At 40.5% G+C, this 22,271-nt stretch overlaps 1 protein-coding gene across 1 annotated transcript; it reads right to left on the reverse strand.

Moving 5' to 3' along the window:
- Positions 1-6,324: 6,324 nt before the first annotated feature.
- LGSN (lengsin, lens protein with glutamine synthetase domain) lies at positions 6,325-21,522 on the reverse strand. The gene is given in 6 exon segments (XM_061626063.1): positions 6,325-7,079; positions 7,082-7,384; positions 7,387-7,495; positions 13,129-13,300; positions 20,790-21,081; positions 21,084-21,522. Coding segments are annotated over 6 exon segments (2,070 nt in total).
- Positions 21,523-22,271: the final 749 nt, after the last annotated feature.

Here is a 22,271-nt window from a genome sequence, read left to right on the forward strand (position 1 = left end):
GTGGATTATACGTGCAGCATAATTACGATGTACTCATTGTTTAAGAGTCACAGTGCTATTTTCACAGTAAGATCCCAGGTTAGAGGTGGGGGAAGAGGACTTGCCATCATTGCCATCCCAAGCATTTCCCTTTTGCTGCTGTTGGTCCCCTCTGGAAGAGAGAAGAGGGAACCAGCTGTAAGTTATCTAGCCTAGTGAGAGGACCCCTTCCCTCTGAACTGTATTTAAGCCAAGCTGCTGAGGCTCCTGGGAGTACAGCAAGATAAACACCTGGAGCTCTATTGTCTTCATTTGCTTTTTGCATTGTACTTGTGTATTTAAGTTTAGAGTATTTCTTTTCTAATATTGAATTTATTCTCTGTTTGATAAATTGTTTCCCCCCCATTTGAATTTATTATGTTCTGTAGACTGACTTCTCTCCCCTTCCCCAATATTTTGATATTTTGAATGTTTGCTGTCAGCCACTTTGGGCACAGCTCACTGTGGAAAGGCGGCATATAAATACAATAAACCAATCAATAAAGAAGTGTCTGCTGATATCTGGGAGGAGGGCGAGTGGAGCTTTTTGTTGGATGGCTTTAACAGATGATTAGACAAATTCATGGAGGATAAGGCTATCAGTGGCTACTAGCCATGCTGGATATGTTCTGCTTCCATGGTCGGAGACAGCATGCTTCCAAATATCAGTTGCTAGAAACTGCTTCTGTGCTCAGTTCCTGCATGCAGGCTTCCCATATGCATCTGGTTGGCTACTATGAGAACAGGATGCTGGACTAGATGGGCCACTGGCCCAATCCAGCAGGCTCTTCTTATGTCCTTATTGCTATTTCTAATCTTCAGCCCTGCTCTCATGTCACAGCACAAGCAAAGTTTAAATTCCACTGAACTGAAATAGTTACTTGCAATGGGGCATACAAAGGCATTTGGTTCAGGAATTTCAAGTAAAAAGCTCCACTGTTTAAGTACAAGCCCATGAGCATGGCTGGCTCAAGCAGTATTGCTGCCGCAAGCAAAAAAATCAGTTTTGGTTTTTCTCATCTCACCCTTTATCAGTGGTTCCCAAACTTTTTCCCCATAGACCACTTGAAAATTGCTAATGGACTTGGCAGACCTCTTAATGATTTTTGTGCCTGTTGTAGCAACTGCAGTGCACTGCGCTAGAGACTGTATGATTTTGAATTCCATAGAATTCAAATTGCAGTACAACAAAATGCAATATAAGAAATAAAAGGAGCAATAAAAATACAATTAAAAATCAATATGAATATTTATTGTGGTCATGCCATGGACCACCTGAAGTGAGCTTGCAGACTACTGGTGGTCCATAGACCACAATTTGGGAACCGTGCCCTTTATCAAGTGTGATAAAAGGAAGGACATACACTCCTTCTTGAAGGGCTTTCCTGATTTTCATGCCTTTCTTTTACTCCAACAACAGTGGAGGCAGAGAGAGAAAGGAAGTAGAGAAATTATGGAGCTTGGGACACATACCTGCCCTTTGCTCCTGTTACTGTCGCGGCATGTGGGAGCAACTGCAGTGTGAATTACAACCCCCTGCTTTTAGTCTCTTACCAAAGTTGGATTTTCTAACACTTTGCTGGGCTTGTGCCAGCAGGGCATAAGAGAAGTGGTGTCCTGCTCCTCTGGTGCATTCACTATAGCTGCCCAATTTCCCTGCTTTTTAAAATTTGATAGAAATAGCTGTGGGCTATAGCTACGTCCTTAAACCACAAGGGTTTTTGCCTATTAGTGAATTTAATTACAGTTTTCATAACAATAAAACTTTCGGCGCCATTAGAATCTTGATGCTTACTTCTTACCAATGCATTACAAGACTCCATTCCTACATGCAATGATATTGCTTAAATCCCATTAACTTCAATAGGATTTAAGATGCTAATATGATTACCGTACAGCCCAAAATTTTAAGCATTAACAGGACCTAGTATCAAAGCCAATAAATTATGGCTGTCAATGGATGCATCCATTCATCTCCTCAAAATCTATCTATCTCATACATCTTCAAACACGGAAGCTAAAAAAACCTATATCTGTATAATATATATTTATAAAGAATAATATCTATTGGTCTATGCATAGTTAATGCCAGTGTGGCTAATGGAAGTGAAGAACCATGTGATCCACACTGTTATAACAAATTGCTTTGAGAACCAGCCTATAGCCTTCTGTTCTCCCCTCACTCATCCTCAAAGCAGAATAATCAAGCACACCTATAACATTCTGTACAATATACAAACCATCTCTGACCCAGCCACGTCTTTACCTGCCCCACACCTGATGTCATTTATGAGGTGTGGGGCAGGTGGGCATGGCTTGACCAAAATAGCCTTGTGGGCCAAATGAGGAAGCCTGATGGGCTTAATGGTGGTATATATGAAACACAATCTGTTTGCACGTTAAAATATTTCATCCTCTTGTTGTGACCTCCTTTGGATTCTTTACAACCATTTATTTATTTATATCCCACCCTTCCTCCCCAAACTTGCAGTCATTTATATCAGACTCGTAACCCAGTGGGGATTGCATGAAGCCACCTGTTATATGAACCAGCAGGGCCTATACATATATCTGTTCTGGTACACACAGGGCTTATACCTATACCTGTCCTGATTTGCATGATTGCAAATATCCTACTTCAAGCTGCTATGATGGGGGCAAATTGCAGTAGCCCCATTTATTATTAGAATTCAAACAGATGTGCAGCTTTTTGCATAGAGTACAAGGCCTGGCAGATGGTGAGCCCACTAGTGTCCTTTCTCACTCAAACAAGTGATCACATGGCAGATGCCAAGAAAATAGGCTGAACTATGCCTGTGTGTGTCTCACACTCTGTCTGACCAACACGCTTACAAACATTCTCCTATTAATGCAGGGATGAGGAACCTCTTGTCAGAATCCAACCCATTATTCCTGACCATTGCCATCCTGGCAGGGACTGGTGACAGTTGTTAGAGTATCCCATACCAGTTTGGAAAATAGACATTGCCACTACTTTTATACTGGGGATGTGGGTACCCAACTTTAATCTATCTCACACACCTTTATTCCAAATCATTATAATAATGCGGTGGGAACCTTATATATTATTTTGCATGTTACAGACCATGAAAAGGTTACAAAAACTCAACAACAAATTAATCAAATGTCAAGGGGAAAAAGATGCATAGTACCTGTGGGCATTCATGTTACCCTTAAAAAAAAAGGTCTTTTTTAAAAAAAATGTTGCATTTTACTAGGCTCAAAACCTATGATGATTTCAGAGTAAGTGGGGAACAGCGTCTGTTCTATGGCATGCTGCTGCCCTCTGCCTTGCTTCTGGGGAAGAACCGCTACTGCTCAGGGTGTTCATGACAGACAGCATCAGGAGCCATTCTTTACAAATCAAATCCCATTTTCATAACTCAGGAATCTAAAGCTGTCATTAGACAGAGGGGACTGCAAGTAATGCTGAGCTCTGTATCTTTTTTCTTTCTTTTTCTTTTTTAAATAAAGGCCTGTCTTACTGCATCTCAAAATACATCTCCACAGACATAATAAGCAGGTACAAGGTATCATTACTGTTCACTGCACAACAGCAGACTGGCTGTGCAGTCATCACATAGTCATTCAATACTCTTGCAGCGTGTCCTTGCATTTTGGCACTTGACATCTCTGTTCTTTAGTCTGGCTTTCATCAGTTGCTTTTACCTTTTCTTTTTTTTGTCATTTATTCTAATCTCTCTCTTCTTTCCATCTTCCTCTTCTCCTTTATTTTAATTGCTGGTTCAAATGCCTCCCTGACCCACAAAAGGAACATGGGGGGGGTCATACTGGCTAGCTCTGTGCAGGCCCCTGCAAAGCTTGGAAGCCATACCCTCCACCATCCACTTGGCACATGTGAGAAGTGGCTCTAACATGTGCACATAATCCTCCATGTGAGTGGGGCATCCTGGTCTAGTCATGATTCCCCATGGGTGGAGGATCTCTACACATGTGTACCAGTATGTGCCTGAATCTCCTATTGACACATGCCAAATGCCAAACACATGGCTGCTAGGCAGCCTCACAAACACTTCCTCCACTTGTCAGCATTTGACTCCATGAATACAATAAAATATAAATTGGTTATTGAGACATAAATCAGTTTAGAACAATTTAAGTAGAGAAGGGCTTAATGTGAACAGTTTCATTGCCATCCAAATCCAATAGCTCAAAATCAGTCAGTATTTATACTCAGTAAAACAATATACTTCTGCCTCACTTTTTTATAAACAGCATTGAAACAAATCTCACACAGATACATGCAAATTAAGATCACAACCATAATTTGTTCAAACGTTTCACTGTTAAAAAAATCTTTAAAAACACAGTCCGTTTATTGTTATCTCCTAAAAGTACTGTTTCACTTTCATCACTGTGAGAGTTTTTAGATGCTTCTTCATGCATAGAAATGTTGGGTAGAAACACACTTACTGTTCTGCCGGTTTCAGTGCATCTCCACCTCTCTCCTCTGAAAATGGGGGCATATGACGCTAGTCAAACTTGGTCCCTTTTTACTGTAAAACCTGGTGGGAGCCGCTTGTGTGTGTGTGTTTTTAATTCACTTTGAAGAGATTTCACAACTAATCGGCAGATCAACCCGTTCCCCTTCCAAGTGAAAACGCTTTTCTGTAAGTGACTAGTGTGTTCACAGCTGTTATTAAAAGGAGTGTTTCAAGGACTTAAGAAGCAATAGGACTTGCCTCCAATTAAACAATATGGATTGATGAAAACAATACTTCAGTATCTCAGATTTAAGCCTGATTCATACATGGAAAACTACTTCAGGACCACTTGAAGCTACAGATGAGGAATAACATTTCTGAATGTTCCCCTACATGATAAACTCCTGCAACAAAAAAATCTAGTAAATCTGAGGTAATTGTTCTACATTGGTTTGGTCAATTGCTAAGAAAAGTATCAGCTGCAGAAGATGTGGTTTCCAGTAGGTGATGCTATGATGGATAGCATTTTGCAGCTTAAATAATAAATGCAGAATCATTCATCCCTTGTAGTATCTCCAATGACCTCTTACAAAATGTATCAAACCAACTTTACACTTTAAACCAATCCAGGGCCATAAAATATTTACATTTTTCAATAAAAAAATCATTAGCATCACACAGTGGTAACCTTCCTGCAGTATGCATGTTAGATGAGAAAAGGGAGAGACGATATCTAGTATGTAAACCAAGGCATGCATCTGCAGGTCTTTCATGCTTGCTTATGGATCATTGATCAAATCAGTATTCTCCTTCATAGACACAAAGGCCTGGAGGGAGCCTGCGTTCCTTTCCACTGGCAGGAGTTTCCTGTGAGCAGAGGTCCATTAACACTCCCATGAGTGGAAAGAGACAGTTTTTGCCATTTCTCCTTTCCTGTTGATGCTGCCACCTAAAATCTGCTCCAGATGGTTGGGGGACCTTCTAAGGTGGCGAATGGGAGGACTGGTAAAAATCACCTCCATCTGTGATATCCTTTGATGGATTGCACATCCCTTTGTGAACAGAATGAGTCCTTCTATTTACAGAAGGGAACTCAGGATCCATACCACAGTTTTGCAATTATTGTACTAAGTATAACACTTTTAACCTTTAACCTAAAATAAAGCCTCTCCCTGATTAACAGGGTTTCACTTGGATAGAACTTATCTTTTGTGAATAATTCCCTGTCACTGTATACCAATGTGAAGAAAACATCATTGGATTTACAAGGGTTTTTTATTGATTACTAGTCAGAGGTATCTTCACACTGGAGCTTTCCACAACCTCTGCTCAGCACTTTAGTAAAAAAAACTGGTATTGAAGGAAACAATCCTGGAAAGAGTATGTGCAATGTTGCATAGGATTTCATTCACCAACATTGGCCTTTCCTTGTATATATTGTGCCACCCATAGTCAGATCTTTGGGGCAAAGGAGTAAGTATGGTCCATGTGCCAATGTTGTGCAGCTTTGGGGAACTGAAAAAGCCTTAAGCAAGAGTTCCTACATACACTGCAAAGCTATAGAAAGAGATCTTTCTACTAAGAAACTATCATAATATTTTTCAAGTGTACAAAGTAATTATTTAGGTGTAATCCTTACAACAACCCTGTAAAGTAGGTCAGTGTTGTTATCTCCCATTCTGCAGGTGGGGGTACTGAGGCTGAGAGGGAGCAGCTTTCTTAAGGCTACCTAGTGCTTTCATGGGAGGAGTGGTATTCGAACCAGGGACTTCTGAATTTGTAGCTCAGGTTCTTAGCCATTACACTACACTACACTGACTCTCAAAACATAATGTACATGCTAGATGAAGTATTCCAAAAATTTATTCCTTTCCACATCCAACTCTTCAGTTCCCATCTTGTACTGTTACATGGCAGCAAAATATCAGACAAAGGTGTTGCCTACCGCTTCCCGGATACATTCATCTTCCTGAAGTGCAACAAGAGCCTCTTCCAGTTTCAGAGGGATTGTCGCAGCTTTGAACTGAGCAGTGCTCTGGATCTTCTCTGATGCCTCCTGGAAGCTGAGCCCTCTCCTTACGCCATCTAGACCTGCTGCAATGGTAGCAAAGAGCACCAAGTAAGGATTCGCCATTGCTGAACTGAGCCTGCTTTCGATCCGAGTTAATTTCTCGCCATGACTTTTGATGTTAAATGCACAGCTGTTATCCTTACATGCCCACTTTGCAGTCACAGTCTCCTTTGAATCCTTGCTGTAGGCATTGTAGTGTTTATGACAGCCAATGGTCGGAGCCATCGGGCAGCTGAGAGCTGCAGAATGCACCAATAATCCAGCAAGACAGTTCTTCCCTAGGTCGGTGAACTCAGGGGCTCAAGAACCAAAAGAAAACACATTATTCTGTCCAGTACTATCCCAAAGATAGATAGTATGGGAGAGAATGCCCGAGTTGCAAAATCCATTCTTGGTGAAAAAGCTGGCAGTGTAATTGTACTTTTTGCCCACTTCTTTAATGCCTTTCCAGAAGGTAAAGGCACTGTCAGCTGCACTGAGGCCAAACTCTGGATGAAAAGTGATCTCCATTTGCCCAGGTCCGTGGAAGACGAGAAGCTCTCAATGTTTGCCCCAGCATGATACATCCTGTCAATGAGTTCCTGAATGAAAGATTGGTTGTGGTTATTTAGTATGGCTGCAATGGGGAAATATATTGACTTTGAATTTGCAATTTCAGAAATGCTGTAAATGCAGAACTCATAAGTGAAGGAAGAATATGGTGCAAAGCCATTGTCCTGGAGTTGGCTCAGCTGTTGCTTAGCAATATGCCTGGGTGAAGGCAAGAGAGGTCTGACAGTTACAGTGAAGGAATCGCATATCACCCTTGCAGCTTCTTCAGTCCAAGGATTATGTCACAGTTGAAATTGCTTGCACTTATGTGGTTGATTTCATTATCCTTTGGATTCAGAGTCAGTTCGAGATAACCTCTGGGCATTGCAACACTGTAGATTGCTTTGGCCTAAAGACAGGAAAGAAAAATGTGGGGCTGTGCTTTAGACACTTGAACACTGCAGTTATAATGTATGATTACAACAGTGATAAATGACATGCTTGTATGGATTCAAATTCTGAGAAAGGGTGGTGATGTATCCTACTTTATAGAGGACACTCTTCTGTTTGAAGGCTTCTATTTCAAAAAGTTCCCTATTTGAAAGGCTGTCTGGTTCAAGTCTGGTTTAAAGTTACAGAACCTTAAGAAGGGAGAGCAGGGCCTTGAGGCTCCCCATCAGCAGTTGGCACCTGTCGAGACCCAAGGGACCCAGACAGGCCTGGATCCAGGGCTGGGGGAGCCACAGAATCCCTTCCCAGCTCAGAGTGACTCTGGGGGGGAGTGCACACCCCCAGCTCCACAGATGGGAGATGTCAGATGGGGAGGATGCTCCTGAAGATCTGGGGGGAGGAGACATGCCCAACTGCTCTCCAATTCCCACGGGAATGTTGCTCGCTCACGCAGAGACTCCTCCTTTGCCGAGCATCCCAGGAGAGCCGTTGGAGCAAAACCTCACACGCGGCAACCCCCCCCCCGGAGTCCTTGGCTGGCCCTTCAAACACCTCCCTGCCAGAAATGTCTCCTCCCCCTTCAATGGAGCCAGCACCTGAGGAGTCTATACTATCTGATGAGCAGACGTGTGCACGCCCTCTGTCACCCTGTGAGCGACGCCAAGAAAAGAGGCTTGGTCAGAAGGAGGCGCTGCACAGGAGTCAGAGGTTGCAAGTGAAAACCTTTCCTATATAAGCCCACGCCCCCCTGTTGTGGGTGCTGAGTCAACTTCCCTTACATGCTGCAGAGTAAGCCTGAGTAGTTAGTTAGGGATTACAGTGAGCTAGTTAGTGACCTCTATGAAGGCCTTGCCTTCGATGCTACTTTAATAAAACGAGAATTGATTCCAGTCTCGCCTCTGTTTCATGATTCTAACTCTGGGTAGGACAGCACCAGGGCAACAGACTAAGCAGAAACAATCTACTCCACTATAGTGAGAGATATTGTATTTCTATTTCAGCTACAGAATATTTCTAAATTAGCATCTCTACATATAAATTATAACAAGCAAATATGATTCAAATATGTGTCCTCTTTTGTCCTTTTATTTTGATGATGCATTTCCTCTTTTCTGGTGATGCTTAAGTGGGAGGAAGACTTCAAAAGCAGAGATCTCAGTTTGCCCCATGAAAAAGTTGTGCATTGTGTATTATGAGTCAGAACGTTCCTTTAGGTATATCCAAGGATTTATAAGTGCCCAGTGGGACCTGTAGCATCTTTTCTTTGAATAGATACACACACAGTACATTAGGGGCTGCCAGTGTGTGTGGGGAGTCATAAGGGTTACTGAGCATGTATCACTGATTGCATGGTTTTCCAGATTGTGGTTTACTTCATTAATGCTTCAAAAAACAACCTCTATGGAAGGTGGTAACCAATTTGGACATAAATTGTACAGAAGGCACCTTCAACAGACCACTCTTGATTGACTATGATGGATATCATGATGGAGTATAGGAAGAAGGAGCTAAGTAGGGCAATCTTTAGAGTTTTGTGAACTAAACCCATCACTGTGAATTATACCTAGAACATGATAGGAAGCCTGTAACGCTGGAGCATTTGGCCTCACCACTGCCAAAATGTGGGCCACTGTATCTCTCAGAAGATGAAGCTTTCAAGGGTAGTCCTTGTGCAAAGCGCATTGGGAGTAGGAAAACATAAAATTCAGCTGCAAAGTCTGGAAATAAACATTTAGGAGATAGTGAATATCTATGTGGACTTTTTGGCACACATACAAAATATTTGGAGCATGCAAAACAGTATATGTAACAGCAGACTAGTACCTTGAGGCTTTGAGTTTTGTAGTCCAAGCCACAATCCAGTTAAAACAGGATGCTTTACAAAGGAACATAGCATGCTGCCAATGGCCAAGTCAGGCCATTGGTCCATCTAGCTCAGTATACTAAATGGCAGCAGCTCTCCAGGATTTCATACTGGGACAATCCCAGTCCTACTTGGAGACACGGGAATGAACCTGGTACCTTCCTCATGCAAAACTGATGCCGTGTCACTGAGCTACAACCCTTCCCCCAGTTTGTTTAAAATTATTGGCACTATAATCATACATGTACAATGCAGAACTAACCTGCATTACTTCAGACTAAAGCACTCTGAAGCACATAATTCTGTTCTGCAGGTGACATTAGGTACACATCCTGCAATCAATATCAAAAACATGTCGGTTGCAGAGAGAACAGACAACAAACCAGAGAAGGATGAGGCCTGGAGAGAGGGAGCCCTGTACAAAGGTGCATACCCAGAACCTTTCAAAAGTGATTCTTTTTATTAGCAGTTTCCATCCATAAAAATACAAAACTGTATGCAATATAATAAACATAAAACAGGAGATGTGATTCCATCAGTGAGGCAGATTCCAAATTAAAAATTCACCATAGGTCTGAAATAAAACTGTCCTGTACTTTTTTATAAAAACCAGGAAGTTAAACTTAAGCTGGTTCCCTAGTGTTGGAAGTCTGGAAAGCCTAGGGACATATTTGAAAAAACTCTGCTATGCTTTCTTATGGATGGGGAATCTGCCTGCAGCTCCCAGGCGATGTGTGAGTTCTTATGATGTCCAGTCCACCACATGTGCTCTAACTCAGTAGTTTGCATGGTTGACCTGGGAAGGGGAGGCATAAAGTTTGCTTTCAAAACTAGTTAGGAACATAAGAAGAGCCAAAGGTTCATCTAGCCCAGCACTGTGTTCTCACAGTGGCCAATGAGAAGCCCATAGGAAGCCCACAAGCAGAACCTAAACAGAACAGCATTCTCCTTACCTGCAATTCACAGCAGCTGGTATTCAGAGGCATATTGTCTCTGACAGTGGAGGTGGAACATAACCATCATGACAAGGAGCGATTAATAGCCTTATCCTCCATGAATTTGTCTAACCCTCTTTTAAAGCAATCCAAGTTGGTAGCTATCACTACCTCTTGTGGGCATCAGCTCCATAGTTTAATTATGCACTGTATGACGACGTACTTTTCTTTTGTCTGTCCTGAGTCCTCCAACATTAGATGTCCCCAGTTAGGATTATGAGAGAAGGAGAAAAACTTTTCTCTATCCACTTTCTCAACACCATACATCATTTTAATACTTCAGTTAATCCTGATTTCTTAAACTGAAGACCATCTTCTTGACTTTAATAGATTTTAAAATTCTAGTACACTAGCCAAACTGGATTCATGACCATTTTGAAAATTTGTAGGGTTGTTACCTGATATAAGAAATCTTTGCTAACGCTGTTAACTGCCTTGTCCATCAAAGAGTATTGGAAAGGTGGGATACAATTGTAAATAAATAGCTGATTAATTGTGTGAGTTTTAGACACCTGATGGACAAAAATTTCTTCTATTTTTGTCTTTGAATGTTTATTATGTTTGTCATTAACTGATATATTTTAATTGATTGATTGTTTTATGATGACTTTAAATGTTATAAAATGATTCAGTATTTGATTTTTACTCATGTAGTAATTTGCATTTTTGTTCTGTTGTGAGCCGTTTTGAGCATATTTATATGGACAAGCGGCATACAAATTTCAGTAATAATATCTCCATAATCTTGCAAATGAGAAAAAAACCCCAGTAATTCTGAAGGAAAAAAAAAACTTTGTGTTTACATGATGCACATATGGCATCATTTTAGAAGAGGCATCCCCCCACCTTCTCTGACACAGATGAGGCAATGCAATGGGATCACATGGTGAAGTGCAAGCTATAAAATGCCTATAAATAAATAAATGCATATTGAGAGGGTTCTTGCCACCTGATTTTTTTTTTGCAATGCTAAATTTACAACCTGGCTATCTAATTAATCAGGACATCTTTTTAGTTGATCAAAGTTTTTTAATGGGTCAACCTAATCAATTCATCAAAAATGCCACAGCTTTAGAATTTAGATTCCTGCACCTTAGTAGGCAGCTTGCCCACCTCTGTCCCTGGATGCCTGCCAAATCTCTCCACCTGACCCTCATCCTTCTTATGATGTTCTGTGTCCCCTGAGTCCTGCCCGCCCCTTAGTGCACATCATCATAAGGAAAGCATAACAGCCACTGGGCACAGCCCATGCGTAGGACAGCCAATGACCACAGGGCTATATGTTGACAGGTAGTGTTGGTCAACCCAGCCATGGGTAGAATCCAGTTGGTACCTTTGGGTTCATGGAAGGGTTTTGATCCTGCAGACACCTTTGCAAATAGGGGAAGAGAGGATGTGATTTTGGCTGATTAGTTCTTCCCTCTGCAGGCTCCCACCTGACATTCCACCCAGTTCTGGATGGTATACCAACTCCCTCAAGCTGATTTTGGAGGGTTCTGGGGGCTGCAGTGGGGAAATGGAATTGACAATAATTGCTTCCCCTCTCCTTCTATTAGCAGAGGCATCCACTAGTACAAAAGCCCGTTCCATGAACCCAACAGCACCGGTAGGATTCCACCCTATATCAGGACTTGGGTAACCTTGATTTCAGTTGTACACATGGTAAAGCCTAGCTTTAAACATCTGTGCTCACCTTACGTTCTCACATATTTTTATTTTTAAGAAAGCCAAGTGATTTATACTTTCAAGTTTAATCTGAGCTTAGGTTGGAGATAAATCAAGCATGTTCAGGTTTATGAAAATGGTGATCTGGGGTTCCTACTCTTTGAATTGAGTGACTGGAAAGAAGATGATCTTATTGCCCCATCATCTTTCAAGAGCATTAAACTCCCTGGAAGAGAGTTTGTTTCTGCTAATAACCTAAATGGCATCAGTGAAAGAAAATTGGATCTAAGCCCCTTGCTTTACAACTACAGCAAGACCTAAGAACAAAACTAAGGGGAAATTGCCTTTTGGGCTTCAAAGAAGTTTAGAATGAAAGCAAGATTTTACTAGATTTCCAGTCACACTGGTATATTTTTCATATATTTTTTCACTCAGTGAAACCTGAAATATTCATGACAAGATTATAGCTAAAATGCAGCATATATAAACCATGAATGCTGAGTGCTGCATAAACAATACACCAGAAGGCCCTTAGAGGTCACTATTTTCTATATACCTGCTACCAAATACTTCATAATAATATGACTCATATTTATTGGATCACCAGCATAGCCAATATTATTATTAAGCCGTCATGCATTCAACAGTATTTTCTTATCTGATTTAATAATTGAAAAGGGAATTCTTCAGAACAAAATGATTCCCATGCAATGATTCAGTGCCTTTTATTAGTTGCTCTTGTCATCCTCCTGCAATTTGCTGATGTCAAATAAAACAGAATCACTGCAGATGTAGCAAATGTAAAAAAAAAGATATATCTAGGGAAGGCAAGTCTTGGATGTGGAAAGAACCAACATTGACAAGCTCCCTTAATTAAATTTGCATTTCTTCAGGGCTGAGAAATGACTGCTTTATGGGGGGAGATGAAATAAGCCAAACTCCTTATGGGATACTGATGAACAAAGGAGAAAATACATGTTGTAAACTTGAACTCTTTGTGGAGTAGCAAGTTGTCTCTGTACAACCAGGAAACATAGAAGGCTTGCAAAAAGGGATGTATAAACGTACCCGGAAAAAGCGAGAAGGGATGCTGTTTGATCTTGACACCCCATGAAGGTCTGTTGCTTCAAACCTGACAAAATGTATGTTGTCTCTGTACATCTGTTCTTTAGTGTGTTCAGTCTCAGAGAGAAAATGAAGAGGAATGTGAATGCCAGGGATCTTTACACTGGGGTCTTGGCTGTGCTCTTAAAAAAAATGAAAATACACTTGATCGCTATTAGAATTTTGCCATCAACATATCCATGCTGGCATATCTTTTCAACAGTGCACAATCCAACACAGAGATAGTCACATTTAAGTACATTGATCGCAAGAGTTTGAAGAATACTGAAGCCTCTGTGGTAGAAGTGGCGTGACATGGCTTAAGGCAGAACAAGACACGTTATACAAATATTAATTTAGCAATACACAGAAATCATCTCTGTGTTGATATGTGACTTCCAAATTGGTGAGAGAAGAACTAGGAATATGTTATTTAAGTATGCTAAATGCATTATAAAAATGTGGAGGAGAAGTAGGGAAAATATAGCAAATGGAAAAGTCAGGAAGACAAACTGCAAACCTATTATGCACTACAGATTTCAAATAGGCCTCTGCTGAATTGGTTTCAGGCAACCGGTTTTTAATTCAGTATTGACATTGGCAGTCACTAAGCAGTGGGAAGCAAATGCAACTAGTTATCTGAAGGGGTTCTAATTATGATATAGTCTGGATAAGATAGGGTTGCCATATTGCCCGGTTAGCCGGGTTTTACCCAGATTTTATGCATGCCACCCGGCGCCCGGCTAGCCCCTCAGGTGGCCCGGGTCCTCAGCTTTAATTTTTTAAAAAATTAAGTTTCTAGGTGTTCCGGTTCTTGAGATATGCATAAAAACGTCAGCCCCCCCAACTGTTAAATCTTTCTTTAAACAGAACTGTACAGCACTTCCTAGCTTTAACCCTGCCCGTTCAGGATTGCAGCCAATCAGGGATTGTGTTTCAGTTTCATTGACCTGAGGCAGCCTCTAGAAAACAAAAAGGTGGTTTCACCCCGTTTATCTGAAAATCTCATAAATTGGGTAAGTATATACATTTCAGTTTTTTTTCCTCTTGTGTGCTGGAGTCAGATCTTGGGCAGTGTTTTGAAAACCTTCCCAATGCTTGCTTTTTGTAAAAGCAATGCTAATTCCATATGCCCAGAGTAAATCCCATTGAATTCAATAGGATTTACTTTTGAGTAGACATGGTTATGAATGTGCTCAAAATCAATGGGACTTTGGAGTGAATGTAAAAAAGAATTGTGTTTGTGTTCTAACTCTTTCTGCCCCCTTCTCCAGTCCTATTTTAAAGCAAGTAGGCAGGGCTTACTTAGGTATTACAGTTTTTATTCTGTAGGAAAGTAATACTGATTTTTTTAAAACTAATACTGATTTTTCTGCAATGACCAACTGGTTTGACAATAAACTATTATATGGGCTGTATGTATTTATACATCTGCAGTGTGTGCATGTGTGTGTATGGAGTCTTTCCAACACCCCTGTGAGGTAGGGTTGGAAACCAAGGCAGCTCACAACAAGAAATATTTTATTTATTTTTATTTATTTTATTTATTTTATTTATTTATTTCGTTCGATTTATATACCGCCCGTAGCAAAATAGCTCTCAGGGCGGTGAACAAAACAAGAGTAAAATACAATACATCATAAAGCCATTTAAAATCCAATAACGATAAAAACAAGTATAAACAGTTTCAAAACAGCGTAAAGTGGCATGATTCGGAATTTTGGGTTGTGTGAATGAAGTTGCTTATCACTTGAGGTTGCATTTCTGTCCCTGTTTGAGTAAGCCCCACTGAATACACTGGGACTTGCTTCTGAATAAATAAACCTAGGATTGCACTATAAATATCTTTACAGTTTGTGTAAATAATAAATATATTTGATAGTCATGCTTATATAAATATTTCTTCATTTATCATATTTTTGGTTTTTGGTTAGGAATCCTGACTGGTTGTGAGATGCTCAGTTTTTCGCCTTACTCATAGGAATCTTGTTGTGGTTGGTATGGTATTACATTTAGGAAAGTGTTACTGCCTTCTGTGTTTTTTCCCCCTATTTGCATTTCACTTATCTTTAACCTCACTCCATTACAGCCATAGAAGCAACAGCAGCATATGCAAGATAATTAACTCCCATTAGTGATAAGAACAAGAATTTATAATTATTATTTCAATTAAAACAAGAGGCTTATCAATACTTTGAAGAGGACCAGATATTTATTTTGTTTCTGAGCCCAGGACTGGGTCTTTCATGATGCCCGGGGGGGAGGGAGCAGGAGAGTAGTCGATAAGACAGACATCCTGGCATTGATAATCTAATTAGCAAGGTATGTGTGGGGTTGTTGCACACTTCCAGGCCCAGTTTCATTTTGAGTATGGAGGTGGAACCTGTGTAGATGTGGTTGATCAAAGGGAGAAGAAATTTTGAGTTAAGCAAAGCTCTGCTTGTATAAAACCTAAGAAACATACAGATACTTTGAATGTCTGAGTGCCTGCACCAGTGGAATACTGGAGGAACTTGTAAAACTTGCTGCAACAGTATTTAGAACTGAGCATGTGGTGTGAAAGACTCCTTTTCCTAACGTTTTGGCTTGTTTTTCTCCACCCACCACATCTTTGAAATATATCGTATATGGTTAACCGTACTGCTGCCCTGACTTACTTTATGTTTGTTGCTATTTTGTGTTTTTATTATGTTTTTATATTGATTGTGTATTTTTATTGTTTTTATTATATTTGTAAGCTGTGCTCTGTTTTTAACAGCAAAAGGGCAGGATATAAATTCTCTTAATCAATCAATAAATACTCCATAGTGTTGGAAACTAGAGTCTAGGCATTTAAGGCTGAAAATGTTGCTTTTAAAAAAAAGATTTCTCCCATCTTTCCCCAGCTTTTGGTGGTAATTCCTAGGCACAAAAACAAAACAACTGGACAATCCAAATATTAATAGGCAAATATTTGCATAATATGCAAATAATATGCAAATAATTTGCATAATATGCAAATACTTTACATAATATGCAAATTAACCTGCCCAGATTTGTGTAACTGGAATATGGCAACCCTAGGATAAGATGCAATAATGTAGCTTTCTGGATTCCTGGTGGTGGCATATTCAATCATTTTTTAATCCATTTACACAGATTAGTTCCACGTGATTGATACTACTTTGAAGCCAATTAAACCTGTCACCAAATTTTGCCTAATACATAGTCCAAGGCGAATTTGCAGGGTCCTGCTCAGGCAATGTTTCTTTAGGAATTTAATGGGCATTTATGGAATGTCAATAGGACTAGCTACATGACTTTTGGGAGGAGCACTTCACACAGATCTAGCTCTCCATCAGATATCACCTAAATTTATTTATTTGAATTTATATCCTGAATTTTTGCATAGTGCACCTAAAGGCAGCAAGCAATGTTTGAAGTGGATTGGGAGGGTGCTGTTCAGGCTAAACATCTATTCAAATTTCATTAAGAATAGCTTAAAATCTTAAGAGAGTTCTACTTATTTTCATCTCAGGAAAGTTCTACTCATACCAGAGTGGTGTATAGTTAAATAGAATGTTGAACTAGGACCTGAGGGAATAAAAGCACATCCAACACACATTTAAAGTACATGACTTTCCCCAAAGAATCCTGGGAACTGTGATTTTCATCTCACAGAACTACAAATGCCCAGCACCCACAACAAACCACTGTAACTAGGATTCTTTGGGGGAAGTCATGTGCTTTAAATGTGCATTGGATGCGCTTTAAATGTATGGTGTGGACCTGCCTTAGAGCACAAATCCTTACTCAGCCATGAATTCACTGGGTAGCCTTGGGTGAGACACTGCCTCCCAGCATAACCTACCACAAAGGGTTGTTGCGAGGATAAAATGGTGAGGGGGAGAAGCATGTATACCACCACAAGCTCCTTGGAAAAAAGGTGGGATGTAAATGTAACAATACATATATTTTGGAGGGTGAATAAATACATTTTGGAGGGCCTAAACCAACAATGCAAATATATATAAAAAAATGGAAATGGGTTGCCTTCAAGTCGATTCTGACTTATGGCGACCCTTTGAATAGGGTTTTCATGGTAAGCAGTATTCAGAGGTGGTTTACCATTGCCTTCCTCTGGGGCTGAGAGGTCACCCAGTGAGCTTCATGGCTGTGTAGGGATTCGAACCCTGGTCTCCCAGGTCGTAGTCCAGCACCTTAACCACTATACCACAATATATATATCAAAGACCAAATGAGAGAAAAGCCATTTGCAGCGGAGAATGGCAGAAGGAAGCATCCTTAATCCTGTCCCAGTCAGCTGCTTTTCTGCTGCAATTTCTCCCGGGCATATTTCCCCACCCCCAACCCAGTGTAGTTCAATATGCATTTACTCTTGCAAACATGTATAGGGAATAGCGATGGGGGAGAATATCCACTAAATTTGACTTAGTACTGGATTTTGACTGAATCTGACAGTCCACTATCTTTTTGGACTGGCACTGAATGTTTTGCGGCGGGCTGCGGCTGTAATTGGCACAGATTTTTTGCGGCAGGCTGCAGCTATAATCAGCATGGATTTGTTTTTTTAAAAATTCTCTGCTTTTATGTAATTATCTTCATAATTTCCTCTAAATTGATGCATTTGTAACAGTGTGTAGGTGTGATAAATAGGAAAAAATAAACTACAAGGAACACCGTGATCATTTACATAGGCATTTACAATGAAAATTATGCCATTTTTTCGCAACCAAAAAACCCCAACAACCGCAGATCAAATCAGCAAGTGCCAAAGCAAGTGGGAACAAAAAAAAGTGTGGATTGGGATCAAATGACAGACTATCGGAATACAAGTGGATAGATACTAGGCAGTGAACTCCATCCCTACTAGGGAACCCCTTCCTCTTGCTACTCTTTGCTCCAAACTGCTCAGTCTCAACATGGCTTTTCTCTAAGTATAAAAAGGTTTGCATCTATGCCGGTATTTCAAGTTATTATCATGGCCTAAGAAAATACTACGTGCAAATGTATGCAAACAGAAAAAAAGAAAAGAAAAACGTAATGAGTTAAGGAAAGAGGTAAGCACACCTTCTGCCATTTCTCTGCTGAAGATTACTCTCTGGCAAAGCATCTTTTTTTGTAATAAAAGCTGTAACCAGAGTTTCATGACACATATCTGCAAAAGAGTCATTCTTAAATTAAATCTACATTTGTATCAACTGCTGCTTTTTAAGAATTTGACTTACAAAAGCAAGAAATGCAAGAACCAGTTGAATCATCTAGTTGAATCACGTAATTTTGTTGTTGTTATGTGCCTCCAAGTCGACTACGACTTATGGAGACCCTATGAATCAGTAACCTCCAAGAGCATCTGTCATGAACCACCCTGTTCAGGTCTTGTATCAAATTACAGGAAAACAGATTTCGGCTGAACATCAGGAAAAACTTCCTAACGGTTAGAGCAGTACGACAATGGAACCAATTACCTAGGGAGGTGGTGGACTCTCCAACACTGGAGGCATTCAAGAGGCAGCTGGACAGTCACCTGTCAGGTATGCTTTAAATTGGATTCCTGCATTGAGCAGGGGGATTGGACTCTTAAGACCTTATAGGCCCCTTCCAACTCAACGATTGTATTGTTCTGTGATTCTATGATTCTATGACCCCTTGTGGAAACAGCTTAGTGATGCCCTCCACTCAGGGCCAGCCCTTCCATTAAGTACAGTGAGTCAAGCAGCAGGTGCTGGTGGGGAGAGTGGGGGGGGGGTAATATTGGCAGTCCCACCCAAACCATTGCTTTCCAATTGTAAAACAGCTTTTGAACTGTAAAACTACAAATGATAACACAATACACACATCATCTACTATATATTTTGGAAAGTTGTTTGTCTGCCCTCTATGCATTTGGACATCCCTTAAGATATCATAATCAAATTTTGCATGATGGTTTTTGAGATCAAACAGGTTTTCATCTATGTCTAGATACAACTGGATGTCATTTTGAATTAAGATGGCAGACTGAACCTTTCAAAATTACATTAAATTTAGACTTTTTTTCAGGATGAAATGATGGAGCAGGTTTTTATCTATGTTTGGATACAATTGGATGCCATTTTGAATCAAGATGGCAGTCTGAATCTTTCAAAACTGCATGTATTTTAACCACTGATTTAAAACCTGCACTTTTGTTTATTTCTTAAAATTCTCAAGTGCCCGGCACTTTCCACTAGTGTAATTATAATTTGGTCCTTAAGGGAAGTGTAACCCTGTTCAGAACCTATAACATACTCCCATCCAATTCAGCAGAATTCCCCACCAACAGTACTTCCATCTTCTCTAAATTAAGCTTCATCTTCAGTACTGCCTCCAGACAGTGGTTTGGTGTTGTGCATTGCCTCCCTGGGATTATTTGATGGAAACTTAAGGTAGATCTGAATGTCAACAACATAATGTTGACACTTTAGACCAAACCTTCTACAGCTTCACCCAGAAGCCTTATGTAGCTGTTAAATGTGTGGCATTCCAGATAATGCTCAACATTAATTAACATCACATAGACCCATCATAGATCACACACTCCAAAGACTCTGGGTTACAGTAGGGCCCCACTCATACAGCAGGTTACGTTCCGGACCCCCGCTGTAAAGCGAAAACCACTGTAAAGCAGATCCCATTGACTTACATTGACCAAAATGGCGCATGGTGGCAAAAAAACGCTGTAAAAGCGGACAAGCGCTGCAAAGGGGGGGCCTTTCTACAATTCACAACTGATGTATTAGCGGAACGCTGTAAAGCAAAGCGCTGTAAAGTGGGGCCCTACTGTATTAAACTATTTGATAATAAATAGTGTTAAGAGTAATAATGTCATGAAAAATAGCTCAACAAGCTTGCAGTTAGCCCAAATTATACAATAGATAGCAGCTTTATACCAAAATCAGACTACTGGTCCATCTAGCTCAGTACTGCTTACACCAGGGGTGGGAACGTCAGGCCTAGAGACGAAAGGAGGCCCTCAGAAATTCTGTTTGGCCCTTGGGACTTTCCCCAAGCCACACACCCTCCACAGCCACACCCTCTCTCCTCAGGCCATACCCCTCACTGCCCTTTCTTCACACCCTTCCTGTTTTGACTGGCTGGAATGTTTCCTTGAACTCTAATAGTGCTTGTTACTTGCCTTGATGGCGGACAGACAGGGGCTTGTGTGTATATAAGCTACTGTACTTTTCAAAGCCTCTGGCCCAGCCCACCACTGGCATCTGGACCCTGGATGGTTGCCCAGAAGGGAATGTGGTCTTGGAGCTGAAAAACATTTTCCATCCCTCTTCTCCACTGATAGGTAATAGCTCTCCAGTGATTCAGACAGGAGTCTTTCCTGGGGTTTTTCTCTACGCATTTATTTGTTATTAACTGCTGTTATTTTGTCATGTTTGAGATTGGCTTTGACTTGCTTTGACTTGTTGGCTATTATTGTGGTATTTGCTTATTATTTATTTGCACTCATTTTATTGTGCCTTGCCCTTGAATACCATGAAGGAAGGCAGCAACACGCAAATCCAAATGATCAAAAACAAAAACAATGGAAAACAATATTTCTGTTGAGTTGAAATAACCCCATCCTTTAATGGCATAATGAGGGCAAAGACTTGACTTCCTTACCAGGCATGGGCTCAAATTTAGTTCCTGGAGCACTACCCACATTTGGGGAAGGTGTTTGTTGTCTCCCAAGAAGATGATCCGTATAATCACTTTTGGATGGATCTAACCCAGCAGAGCTGCGAACCAGTGGTGGCTTTCCTACTAATCCTGCTCTATGCTTATGCTCAGAGTGAGTTTTCTGGTCACCTTCTCTGAAATGAGGATGAAAAGTTTCCATGTAGCTCCTTTGTTTTTCAGCAGACTTCAGCAAAAGGGTGTGGGAAATGGTACTGCTGGGTTCCTGGCTCTGGTACTCAGCAGTGTACTCTCTCCCAACAGGTTTTTCAACTCTTGCACAGTTTCCTGGAAAATTCCAAAGCCCAGAACAAAAGAGTCTTTGCTGTCTTCTTTTTCCTGGGTTGCTAAATGATTATTTGTATCCCGTTTCTCTGTCACTTGGAATTTCCACTCCTCCTCCTGTGCTGTGCCAGGTTTCTGTTTATCATTTCCTGTTTTTGAATTCCCCCTGTTTCTCGGTGTATCTAGACAAACACTTCTCTCACCATCTAAGTTTGTTCCTAGTGCCTGGGTTTCCTTGCTTGAGGTTTCTGTTGACCCATGAGCTACTGAACTACTTTCATAGTTCCTGTTGTAGGTCTTCTGTTGTATGATGTTCTTTGGGAGGGTTCTCATTTGCTTCTTGCGTTGCTGGGAAGTATGGTGGTTTCTGAATAAATTCATCTGTACATGGCTTGAGAAGATGACCAACTTTTCTTTGATGAGACAGTTAATCAGAAGGGTTTTTGGGATGAGGAGTGTCCATTATTTCACATCCTGCTGTGGGGATCTGCTTCCCAGTGACTTTGACTCCTCTTTTTCTCCTTAAACCACACATATGTTTGCCATTTCTTCATTTTCATTCCCAGCAATGCTCTGCAATCATCAGCAAATATCAACAATATGCCCCAGTCAAATTACATATGCAGCCATTTTTAATTTAAACTTTATACATTTGATATATATATGAAATGGATTTATTCCATAAAGCCAGGTCCAATACACATCATAACACTTCCACTGCAAATAGATTTAGATTATAACCTCTTCAAAACTCACTCTTCTGTTAAATGTTTAATAGAATCCACACCAAAAAAGAACCCATGCAAGCTATATCTCTTCATGTTTTCTTATCATTAATCTAGCAAATTATGGGCAATCTAGCCATTCACTGCACCAGTAGGACAAGATGAATAGGACATCAAGGGAGCCAACATTTTTTACGAAGATGGTGCATCATGGAAGGGCTCCAGGGAAAAGCAACCCCCACTGCCTCTGTGATTTTATAACATATTTTTCTTAGGCGGGAGGAATACCTTTCTTCCTTTGTGCAAACATCTGTTCAGATTTTCCAGCACCAAGAAAACATGTTCTTATGAACTAGTAGAAAGCCCATAAGGTATGTTGAATTTTAAAAAATAGAATGGTACAGC

Source organism: Rhineura floridana, chromosome 4, assembly GCF_030035675.1.
Source record: "Rhineura floridana isolate rRhiFlo1 chromosome 4, rRhiFlo1.hap2, whole genome shotgun sequence".
NCBI lineage: Eukaryota > Metazoa > Chordata > Lepidosauria > Squamata > Rhineuridae > Rhineura > Rhineura floridana.